Source organism: Neodiprion pinetum, chromosome 5 (assembly GCF_021155775.2).
Source record: "Neodiprion pinetum isolate iyNeoPine1 chromosome 5, iyNeoPine1.2, whole genome shotgun sequence".
Classification (NCBI taxonomy): domain Eukaryota; kingdom Metazoa; phylum Arthropoda; class Insecta; order Hymenoptera; family Diprionidae; genus Neodiprion; species Neodiprion pinetum.
This window is the reverse complement of record NC_060236.1, coordinates 5,358,695-5,371,723: the sequence shown is the minus strand read 5'-3', so window position 1 is coordinate 5,371,723 and position 13,029 is coordinate 5,358,695. Positions and strand designations below refer to the sequence as shown.

At 40.0% G+C, this 13,029-nt stretch overlaps 1 protein-coding gene across 7 annotated transcripts in view; it reads right to left on the bottom strand.

Annotated features, from left to right (window-relative positions):
* LOC124220185 (uncharacterized) overlaps window positions 1–13,029 on the bottom strand; it is a 164,578-nt gene that overhangs the window by 100,931 nt on the left and 50,618 nt on the right. For all 7 annotated transcript variants that reach the window (XM_069136557.1, XM_046628703.2, XM_046628704.2 and 4 more), the window contains exons 2-3: window positions 12,348–12,428; window positions 10,067–10,289 (exon numbers count right to left, since the gene is read on the bottom strand). In XM_069136557.1, the coding sequence (XP_068992658.1) occupies window positions 10,067–10,289; window positions 12,348–12,428 (304 nt within the window). The remainder of the gene's footprint in view (window positions 1–10,066; window positions 10,290–12,347; window positions 12,429–13,029) is intronic.

Here is a 13,029-nt window from a genome sequence, read left to right as displayed (position 1 = left end):
GGCGAAGGGGATAGAAGAGAGGGAGAAAGGGGGAAAGAATCGAGGGAAAAGTGCAGATAGGTCGGAAAATTGAGAAAGAGAGAAGGAGAGAGGGAAATAGAGAATAAGGGAAAAGAGAATCCGCTACAGAATCGCTGCAGCAGCTGTCAGGGCGAATTCGTGGTGAGGAAAAGAGAGAGATTTTAGACGGCAAATGGGAGAACTTACGGCGACAGCTCTGTCTGGGTGTTTGACAGAGCAAAAACCGTAATCATATTGCAGTCGCGTTGTTGCACAGAGCGTTGAGACTGCGGCTGACACCGCAAATTAGTTTCACCGCGAAATAAGACTGCGGGTATATTATTATATTAAATCTGTAGTACGAGTGAATTTTGCAATAGTGGGAAATATGGGAGCGAGAATTTTCCCAAGATCCTTGGGCAAGTTTTTCACCGCTAAAAATTCGTGCAAAGACTGTGTGCGCATACTCGGAAAAAATTTAATCGCAAAATTTGGTACCGGCAGGGAAATTTCAGGGTTATTGTCTGAAGAAACCGACCGAATATTATTTTCACACATCCAAATAGTTTCGTTTATTTTATACTACGCAGAAAATAACACGTTTACGCAATGTCTAAGAAAAGGTTTTGCACCAGCAACATTATGGATTTGAAATGATTTTGGTAAAGATTGAAATATAATTGTTTAATCGTTGTAACCGAAAAATATTATCGTTTGATTGTAATTCATGCTAGATAAATTAAGTGCCGCGTCAAACGATGACAAAGAAATATGCCGTTGTGAATTGATAGGTTGATTCAATGGCATTAGAACAAGAATGATTCGTTTCTGCTGAATATACTGAGTTACCAAAGGATATTCGATATTTTGATAATACCATGAAAATAGTATTATTTCATTAAATTGACTGAATTAAAATCAAGATTTCGTATTTATAAGTGGGTACATTTTATTTTATTAAATTGTTTTACGACTCTCCAATAAGTATTGCACTAATTTTGATACTTGGAACAAAACGTTGTGTTTCCTACACTAAAATTTTCTACAAAATCCGTCTAAGAATTTTTATTTTTTTTTTAAATTTAAGTTTCCGCTATTGCGTATCGAAAATCGAGTGCGTTCTACCGCAGGTGCAACTTGGCCGAGCTGCATCGTCGTTAGGCTGAGAGTTTGGGGCAGCAAAGAACAGCTTGACAGGGCGCAAAGCAATCGGAGTTTAGGAATATGGCCGAACTGCAGCGGTCCGCGAAATTGATACTCGCAACTATGCGATCTCAGGGAGGTTTCAACCATATGGGAACCGAGTATCCAGTGCAGGACTCGAACTTACGAAACACTTCGTTCGCCCCTTCGAGGTGCTGGACTAAATTCGCCGGCGTGAGTCGAGTTGAAGAAGAGACAGAGATGAAACAGCAAAGAACATACGGCGCAGCTGTTGCAAGCTGGAATTGATCGTTGACTGATCAACTGCAGCAAATGCAGTTCAACTCGCGATAAAATTATACGACTAACACGGTCGTTTCTGTGATTAAAAAGTTGAAAACGTGTTAAAAATTTCGACCATTATGGGAAGTGATTGTTACATTTTCATTATTTATATATATATATTGCCATGAAAAACAACGGCAAATAATATATTATCAAGTTACGAGAAATTTTGCTTGAAATTCAAGTTGGTCCGTCTCAGCTGACACGATTAATGTCACCCTGTTTTTCACATACTTAAATAAGAAGTTATTCTATAAGCTACTGATTCTGGTAGTAATAGTTTTAGACAAGTCAAAAAGCATTGCAAAAAATAGTAATCTATGAAATAGATTTGAAAGAACAGTTTCTCTTTGCGTCCAGACTGACAATTTTCACTTCGTTAGTTTAAAAAAGTTACCAGCTTTAACCGCATGCATCGTGAAAAAAAAAAGAAAAGTCTTCTTTTGACTTTTAGTATTACAGTCGGTGTAAAGACCGAAAACACTTGTTTCATCAACGCTGCAATCCTCAAAAGGTGTTCGTATTAATCACGGGCAATTTTTGTAAAATTCTGTAAAAAAAAAACCCTAGTTTTTTCGTCTTTAAAATGAATAAAAAAAAAAAAAAGATGTCATAAAAAATCCTTCCCACGATATTTATATCACGATAACATGTGTATTGAAAAAAAAAAACTTTCAATCTTCCGGAATGTAAGATATAATTCGGTAAAAAGCACTGCCCGATATTTCTTGAGTCAACTTGACTTTCATGAATTTCAACAGATTATTAATATTAATTTTCATCACACCTAGTCCGTGCAAATCTGAACCTGACAGGAAAGAATCTTCGATTTAATCCTCCTTCGTAACTTAAAAAACGAAAGAATCTAGTTTATCGAAACTTCTACCCGAGTCCCCATTGTGAATGACGTCACAATCGGCATCAGGACGCGGATCTAGGAAGGTGACTGGGGGATATTGGCCAAAGATCATCTCGTGTACCTACAGGTGTGCAATTCTTCGCGGTATATTACGAGATCAAAGAGAAAGAGAGAGAGGCATAGTCCTGGATAGACATGCACCGCATCGCACACGTAATACTTCCACCAACCGCGAAACACTATTATTAGCTGCGACCACCTGTGCGACCCGCGGTACCTACACTATACCATGAGATCTCGATTACGGTGCACCATAGAAGCACAGGCAGCGAACCGCGGCTAAGGTGCATTGCCTCAGGATATCTGACGGAATGGCTCGTCGCCCCTTCTTGGCTTCGATGGAAATCAGGAGGCGTCCAGAATACTGCGAAGGTACATCTCTTCGGAAATAATTCGTGTTCGTTGATGAAAATTTTCAACGATTTGCGAAAAACGCGAAATCGATCGTTCGTTGAATCGGAATTGAAGATATAGGATTGGCAGGATTAAAATTACACGGCATTTCAATTATCGCATCGGGATGATAATCTTACTTTTGTTTTCATTTTTATTTTTATTTTTATTTTTATTTTTATTTTCTTTATTTCCTATTTAAAGTATTATATCTTTGTGGGTGAAAATTTTTTGTGCCAATGCATTATTGCCTGAGTAATAAGCGTGAAGGGAGTTTTAAGCATTTTATAACGCGTGATTATCGTCGAGAGAAGAAGCTAAGCGACATATTTTTCGCAATATTTCCACCGGGAGAATATATCCCACGAGTCTCTTTGACGTTCTCCGCAAACAGTTTAATGCGAATTGTTAACGGAAAATGGAAACAAAGTGGTTTTGCGAAAGAAGCCAGGCTGTAGAAAAGTTTGCATCGTACAAGATTCATGGCGAATTATTATAATATTCCCTTTTTTTGCACGTTGCGCTTACAAGACGGGATAATCGAATGACGATGCTTCGAGATTAAACGTATATTGGATTGCATGTTGTAGGAGCGGATTCGCAACGCACGTTTCGCCAATTTCTCGACCAAAGTGTTGAAGGGAAGAAAACTAAACCGATAATTGCTTGGAACACTTTTCAATTACGACGACGACAAGGAAAAGATGTGGAAAAAAAATGTATGTTCAAATTTGGCAAATCACATGACCAAAGTGTCGTTGCAGATTTTTGGCCCGATTCAATACGCATCCGCAAATTGCTTTGGGAATAAAATTTTTGTGCTTCTTGAGACACGATCGTTTCTTTGAATAAAATTTGACCCGCAATTTTTCGTCCGCCTTGTAAATTTGTTCACTAAAAAAATCAATGAATACGATCTAAAATGAATTTCAAACTGCCCGAAGCCGTGAGTTTAAAGAAATCTGCGCAACTGATTTTCCTACCCCCATAATTTCTCGATCGTTTAATTATTTCCCGATATAAACGAAGCGACGAGGGTGATTTCGATAATCAGCGGGTGGGCGCGATTACAACGTCGTCTGGAATTCTATGCAAATAGGATGTCGGTTCCACGTTTCTTGCATATAATAGAAACGGTTTCACGGTGTTATAACGTCCAGGAGTAATCGACGAACGCGACGGGAGATTTCAGAGGCAGAAAGCGAGCGTTCGGTCACGTCTTCGTCGGCGCGGCATGGCGTATAAGATTCTGCGGTAGAAGAGTCGCCGATAATGAAAACGGCGGCGAAGCTCCGTCGTTTAATTAACCTAATCAACGCAATCTAACCGGAGTCACGCACGCCGGTAGAATAAAGCCGGATAAAAATACAGAAAACGAGACGCAAGCCTCGCCTGCATCCCGGATGCACCTCGGAGATTCAAGGGAGGGGGGGGGGGGGGGGGGGGAATTGGCCGATCTGTCAATCACTCGATCAGCGGAGAAGAAGAAGCCCTGCAGCTTTTGCCCTCCGTAGCTTCGGTAGGGACTCGGCGATAAATTAATGCCGCAACGGCCGGGTTTAATCCGTAATCCGTTGAAATATATCGCTGATCAACTGATTCAGCCCTTACACTGCCACTCGCGAGGATGCTTAGCGCTTTTAGTACCTTACATGGCTCTGCTTACATACAGCATTGTATGTATGTACTCGTTTGCTGCTCCGATTTAAGCCAGACTTCCCAAGGTTTGCGTTGTTGTACAAATTACGTTTATCTACCCGAAACTCGGGAAAGTTTCCAAATTGGTTTTTCATGGTTTTGATAATTGATTGAGCTTCTGCGAATCGATTCGGTCGTTTCTCTCGATCGGCTTTTACCGATTTTTCCATCTAATTTTATCCCTCATACATTTATAGCAAACAAGTGCCAGCAAATCTTGCTCCGTTGATATAGACGTAGGAAGAAAATTCATCGCAATGGCTATAGCTATTCTATACGATCTTGCCATTTTTAATAACAGCTTTTTTGCTTCGTTCGCCTATGCTTGCAAAACCTTTGCTGTTGCAACAAAAATTTATAAACACTAATATTTCCCAGTAGAACGAATTCATTTGTATTTTCGTCAGCTGTCTCCAGAATCAAACGCAAATGAGAACAAAAAAAAAAAAAGTACCAAATACAAAATTGACGGGGTTTAAACCGCGATGATAAAAATGGGGATTCTACCCCATATCTATCCGATCCGAATAAATAACGTGCAATTTCCATGTGCAGGTAATATTTCATTCGATTAATCGATTTATCGCGCGGATCTCGCTGAGAATGATCGGCTTACGTGTAAAATGTATTTATCGTTAAATACATGAAAAGTTATCTTTGTTTATAGCAGTATTACATTATTGTACAAAAAAAAAAAAAAAAATCATCTTTCGTCAAACTTCACTACAATAAACTGTAAATATTTGCTTTTTCCGCTTTGCGCAGATTTTCCCTTTCTCATCCATTATCATTGAAATTTTTCGCAGATAATCAAAAACTTGTTGTAAATATCGGTTCAAACATAGGAATTCAACCCTCTCCTCGATCTCCCTTCAAGCATCGTCTCGACCCTGTACGTTAATTACGCCGAGCATCGTATACCCGCAGAGTTATGTACATGATACCTCTACGTACAATCCATACGTATAACATCGGTAGGATCCTCCCGGTTCACCTTTGCATTACAACAACTAATTTATGCAGGAATATTAATTATAAATCGTTAATTAGAACGGATATGATCGTATGTACGGGTCCTCGTGCGTGCTTGTTTAGGCCTCTGGGTACGTAATGTATTCGTATACATGCGTGTGTATATATATGTGTGTGTGTGTGTGTGTGTGTGTGTAGCTAAAGGTGCATTATATACCTTTGCGTGAAATGGTAGCAGCTCCGCAATCGCGCGCTACCTGCGCGTAATTCTCTGACATTTCGCGATTACATCAAAGCAACGGAGAATTTCAATTAGACACGACGCGACGTCGGGTAATTTATCCTTTATTACATACCTATACGTATACCTTGATACGTAGTATGTAACTCCATGTTGACGTTACGCGTAATCAATTCCACCCTGCGAGTTTGCTATCTCTCTCTAGCTCTTAAATGGATATCAGAGAACCCGAGACACGTCGATACATGAAGAACAAGTAAAATTCTTTGAAAAAAACATAACGTTATATCGAAGTTATTACAAGAAACTAAAAACTTCTCTCAGTGTAGTCCTAGAAAATCTATACACGTGCATTCACACGCGCACGTAACATAATGGGTATACACACATGTGCAAGCACTTATTTCGCGATTCAACACCTTTGAACTCTGACCACCGACTAAAGAGGCAATTTACCTCACCTTACCATGCATATACATACGTCTGTACGGTGTGTAAAACGGTGTGATATAAAGTGCAAGCCATATGTAGATACGGACAGGTATATATGCGAATATGTATCCATCGTCGAGATCTCGTGGAAGATGTAAAGCTTTTACGGATTTCGAGTACGATCGTAATTGCGTTTCATTTTCAACGAGCGACGGATTGAATCCGCGGGCGAAGCGTTGCCGGATAAAATTTCTCAATTTATTTTACAACACCTATCTAAATCGATTCGCCTCTCTTTCCGTCAATCGGTTTTTCTCCTTTTCGAACATTACATCCGATGTAGGTATAATAACACCGCTAGTCAGTAACGGGTAAAAACCTATGCGGCGTACGAATCGCAACGACCTTTTACTGCAGCTATTACACTTGCACGCGTCGCGTCAATTGCAGCTGCATTAAATGTATGTAATACATGCATTTATCTACAGGCAAACGTAGATGCGTGGGTGGTGCGTTTGTCCCCGGTTGACGACGAGATAGTAGCTTCGCGTTATATACGCCAATTCCGGTGCCTACCCCCAGTTCGTCTGTCTGTTCAAACTGCAGTATTCGGCTATATTTCCATTTTTACGTATCGCTGAATGCATTTTATTTCACGTACGCCAAATTTTTTTTTTAATTTTTTACCGTTTTTCTCTTTACTTCTGTCCCCATTCTTCTTTTTCAATCCCTTCGTTTATTTATTTTTCAACCCCTTCCCACAGCGATCGCACAACACACCCGATGCAGAATATGCAAAAAGAAAGAAATGCGTCATATTGAAGTTTTAACGAATTGAAAATCGGTTATGCTGCAGATTCATTTGTACAGTAATGTTCAAAAATGCGAGCTCGATTCTGTACGAGTTACGTGATAATGATTTCCAATCTCTCACGTCGGCTGCATCGCCAGTCTTTATCGCATAATTCGTACAGAATCGAGTTCGCATTTTGTTTTGGATCGAAAAAAAGTTAGCCGGAAGCACAAGGAATTAATGACCATTACTACACGTATGCCACGGATCGTTTGAACATGAGCTGAACCGACAAGGTTTAGTCTACTTTTTTAGTTAAACAAGGCTTTAACGTCAATTTATCGTTGCAAGAGCATTAAATTTTCGCAACAGTTGCAAGAAAATCTAGCAACAGTGATCGTAATGAGAAAGAATAGCAACGGATACTAGACTTTCCGGTAACGGCTATAAAACTAATTTTCATTTTATACCTGGAACTGTATTTTTTGATTGTGGTAAAAAATGAGAATAGTTAAGGACTGAGCGGTAACCGAAACAAAAAATTTCTCTCAGTCTAGCCCGCGTTCAAACGAGCCGTGATACCTCAGATACTGCAAGACGGACGAATCGGACGAGAATAAGTAATCTGCGCGCAATTTCCGCGAGGTGAATGAGAATATCGAGTATTCCGTATGACCCGGAGTGTCGAGGAATCCATTGATCCTTCGGGACGTTGCAGCGTAGCTCTGCCGTGAGCGTTATCTCTGATTAAGCGCGGTTAGAGAAGGCGAATCGGGTGTGAGATAGGAGGCCATAACTCGATTCTCGATCGGCCGCAAAACGTCGAAAACGGTTGGAGAATATCCGACTATTAGAATGGTTTAGTACAGTCGAGGAAAATCGGACTGGTTTTGCTATGTACGTACGTATATATGTATACATGCAAGATTGGCGAGGAGATTTCCGTGATTCGGTGATCTTATTATACAGAGTTTATTGACCGTGGTATAATCGTGCGTTGGTGAATTGGGTGAACGCGTGCGGTAGAATAACAATAAAACGAATAGTAAAAATTAACCACAAGAGCTTAGCAATTACCTTGTTGAAGAGATAAGGTCCGATCCGATTTAAATTCTTAACGAGGTTACCACCTTTATCTTAAATCGAGTTCATGCCCCACCCCCGAATCAGAGAGTAAATCTGTATGCTGATTAACGACGCGTCGAGAGAGAGAGAGAGAGAGAGAGAGAGAATAAGAAAAACAAACGGAGCAGATACTCGCCTGTAGAGTGTGAGTGAAATTGGTGAAACGGAAAGAAGAAGAAGAAGAAGAAGAAGGAAGAAGAATTAAGAGAATGCGATACACGCGGTTTTGGCTTCCGTTTGCAATTATGATAATTTCAATTGTACAAAGAGAGTCGATTTTCGTCGAGGGAAAGACGGGGACACTCTTCGAGCTGCTGGGAGAAATCGGACTCTTCCTGGTTCCTGATTCCTGCAACTGCGAGCTGAAGTCAAGTTCCACCGAGGGGAGAGACTCGTTAATTGTATAAGAACCGAGTACAAGCGAAGGGAATGACGGGCGGTGTTGAGTTGCCGTACTTGCGTGGTATTAAAATAAATTCTTATTTTTAAACTGCCAATTAATATGATAATTGGGAAATTAAAAGGGCCGCGACTAATTGAATCGTTCGCGGGATAAAAAGGAAGTCTGCGCATTTGAATTATAATCAAGTATAATGTATCTTGTGTACACATACATATATATATATATACATAGTATGCATATGAACTGATTGTAAGTAGATCGAATTAATTATAACCGTACAATAGAAATGAAAATAATAATATTTAATCCGCGATGTATTAAATATTATACATTAGACTGTGTAAAAAAATGACTGTTTTTGTTTAAAAAATTCCAAGACAAAAATATTGTTCCAAATGACGAAAATAAAAATGATATCCAAGTTTAAGCTCTTAATATTGATATTTGGAGGTGCATCGTCGCGATTTTTTAAGAGCTGAAACTTGGGCAGCATCCTTTTTTCGTCATTTGAAACGATATTTTGGACTTGAATTTTGAGAAAGAAACGTAGCAGATTTTTTTGGATACCGTTTAATATACACAATAATTACACACACATACGATATATTATATATACGGTATGTATACAATGAAACAAAATCGTTGCGTAAATTTGATTCTTCGTAATTTTCATCGTGAAATTCTCTGGGCGAAATCAATCGGCAAAACCATCAGCTGAACTGTACTGAATTTCTCCGACGGGGACTAAATTAAATGGTTCAATTAACGTCAATTAAATCTGTCTTCTGTCGTCATGGAATTCCGACAACGTCCCTGGAGCTGATTTATTTACATCTTAAAATACGAGGTACAAAACAGTTTCCCCGTAAAGCATACCTATGTATGCATACATACATATACGTAGAAACGTGCCTTGTGCGGATTTGAATTTGGCCACTTTCCAGATTCCGCAATGCTTGTACACGTTCTGCAATCTTCGCTCTTGCGCCGAGAAGATATAATCTCTCTACACGAAAATCCATACGTATGACGTCCGTCATCCCGAAGGAGGAACAAATAAATAATCACAGAAATTTATACGACGGTTTAAATTCAGTTATACATTACACGATACCTTTTCAACGAATTTACGTTTACACCGATGCGCAAAGGATTTAGAATGATTCGGAAATCACGCAAATAGTTATTTTATACACAACTACAACGATCGTTATCTCACGACAAAGAATATCCTGTTACCTCCGTAAGGAACCCTTTCCCCAACTAATCATCCTTCCTTCATGTTTAATTCAACGCTGAAACGCTAATGCGGTAATTGATTTACGGGGTGTGTAAAATCCCATTACCATATAAAATTAGAATCGTCAGGGAACGTTCGCCTTCTATGGTCTTTTAACCCCATCAAAACCATTTCAACGTCCTTTAAAATTAACCACCGCTCGCCCTTACGGAACGAATACAGGCGTCAATTTTCATCATCGCATCAACTCGACTTTACAATCTTATCATTCAAACGATACGCAAGACGTAACTCGATTGTTCTCGAGGGGTTGTTTCGCAAAAAAAAAGGCGACGATCAAAATGAAAATTTCTGATTCCTACCTTGGCAGGATCCGATTTCTCGGGGTGATCAGCCAGAGTCTGTGATCCTCTTGAGACGGTGTTTCTCCTCGGTGTCGTGGCGATATCTTGCGAGGGGCGTACGAACTCGATTCTGCCACCCTCTACGACAATGTTTGGCGGGGGTGGAAAACTCTCTGTGTTACCAACCGAGTCGCAGTACCCAAGAAGCCCGGCTTTTTCACCATACAAGGGATGGATTTGCCTGCAACAGTCGATAAACGAGGGATGCAGCTTTTTCACAGACGATGTTTCTCTCCTCGCCCGGCAAAGGGGTGTAAAGAATATTTCTACCACCGTCGGAGGGTCGAAATCTGCAGGAAGACAGAGCCGAGTCTGATTCCCCTTATATTTTAACCAAAATTTTAATAAACAAATCTGATACCGTGATGCAATATCATTGGTTTCAAAAATTATTTGACATTTTTTTTTCCTCATCCAGCTTCCATTCAACGCTGAGAATTCTAATCTGGCTTCTAAAAAGCCGTCCTCGCGATAGCCGCGTGTGGCCTCCTAAGCTCTGAACGAGTTCTAAGTAAATATTAGCTTCTTTGCTCAACGAGATTTGGAAGTCGTCGTCGAGGTGCAGGTTCTCCGGCCCGAAATTATACCCACACACGCGCACAGACGAGAAATAAAGTAGGTCCCCCAAGTTTACTTAGGTGACAGTTTAACTGCACGTAACCAACGCGCACGCTTCACGCCCTACGCACGTTTTCGTCTGTTGATTAAGAAAAGGAATCCTGTAAGCGTAAAAAGCGAGAAAAGGAGCTGAAAGGAAGGAAGGAACGAAGGAAAGAAAAATCGCTTAGATCGTCCACTCAGAGCTTACTACGCAGCATCGAGTCGAGATTGCGAGCCGGTTTTTCGATGCTGGAATTAATTCTAATTTACAAGACATTTTTGAAACCTCCGGACAACGACTGACACACATATTTGTACACCCGTTTGAATTGTCCGCGTTTTGAATAAACCTCGCGGCAGAATGATTACGCGTATCTTCGTTCGCGAGATTTTTCCATAATTATCACGTCGGAAAATGTCAACATAATTTCCATACGAATTAAAAAAAGATGCTCATCGTCAGTAGGCACTTCTCATTAGCAGTGACCAAATAGTGGAAAAAAGACGTTTTCGTGAAACCAACGATTTCTAAAAAGAAAACTCTCTTTTTACCTACGAACCTGATGTGAACCTTACTTTTTCTCCCTCGAATGAGTTGTGTACATATTGTACGTACATGTGCAACATATTATGCAAAATATTTAGATGAGAAAAAGATGAGTTTAATTTTGTTCAAAGAGGGTTTTTGAAGCGGGTAAAACGCGCAAAGTGTTATGGAAGGGATACCAGGTTAAACCCCTCGAGTAATTTGACTACGAAGTATCAATTTCGAGGTTGAATAAAACACATGGAACGACGATGTCGAGGGCAAGAGGAACGCGATTAGGCTGCCGAAAAACTGAGATGGAACGAGGTAATCCGGAACAGCTTTTACGGAAGCCGGAAGCTGGATGACGGTTTTTGCAAATTGCGGCGATTTGCCCCGCGAAAAAACCTTTCCAGCTATATTTGACGAGAAGTGAGTTGCCCTAAGTTGGATATCAAGACGTACGACGGATCCCATTTCGCCATATTTTATTCCCACAGCGTCGTTTCTTAGAAATAAAAATACTAGCAAACTGGTGGACATATTTTGAGTGTCTGGTTAAATGACTATATAAAATCACATTTTTAGTAATAACTCAGAACAATTTCTTCGCCTGCTATAATTATTTGATGAAAATTCAAACAGACTTGCATTGAGAGAAATTTTTAGTTCCGGTCACCGCTCGGTCCTTAACTATTTTCGTTTTTTAAGATGTATAAAAAAAATGCTTCTTGATTCCTGAATTTGTATCAATTTAGTTACATCTAACATTTAAGAATCATCTCCGATGCACAAAACTGTCATTTCTTAGCGAAGAATTTTATTTAGAAAAAGATCCGGGTTCAAGTGAAGAGACAGAGTCGCTCTAATGGACTCGGCATTGCATCGATCAAAGAAATAAAGTCGACGGTCGTAATTTGTCTCCACTTATTGTTAGCTACCGTTTGAAAAGAAAACTTCTTCCTCCTCGTTTTTTCTCAATAACGAACCTCGAAGGAGGAATAAAGAAAAGGAGGGCAGGGAAGAATAGTCGAAGGCGGGGCTAGGAAGAAAATAGAGAATGGACGTAAAATCGAGCAATTGAGTAATCGCGTAATTGGGGTGTAAACTCACCTCGGCGAAGCGACCGGACGGGGTTTGTCGAGAGCCAGTTCCGCCCCGAGATTAGCTTCGGTGCCCCGGCCATTGGAAGCCCTGCAACAAGACAAAGGCAATTAAATACAGGCAATCCAGAGTGCTGAACCAGTACTGGATGTACAACGGGGTTATTGCACCCCAGAGAAAACTTAACAGTAACCCGATGAATCCGCGAAACTGGAGCAATGGCAACGGGTTCGAGGATATAATTTAATTCACTTCGTTCGTTCGTTCAATTATTTATTTATTTCTTGACTATTCATGCATTCGATGAATTAATTGCGGATTATCAATGAGAGAAACGGAACGGCGTGCTGATTTCATCAAAGAAAATCTATTCCAAGATAGAAAAATTGTGCAAGTTAATTTGATATTCATGCGATTCACTCGATTCTTTGACGATTTATTTTACCATACCGAAATCGATTTTATTAAGCAAATTCGTGGATCATAGATCAGCGTTCAAATTAATCAAATCTTGAATCTTCGTCATTCTCAGCGATTGTCACGCGCTGATATCTTATTTCGAATAAAAAATTTCACGTCAAGGGCTGCGGACCGAAATTGAATTTGCGGATGAATGACAAATGAAAAGCTCTTGACAGACTAAATGTCAAATGTCGAATGTCACTTACGTACGACGGTACATACGTGCACG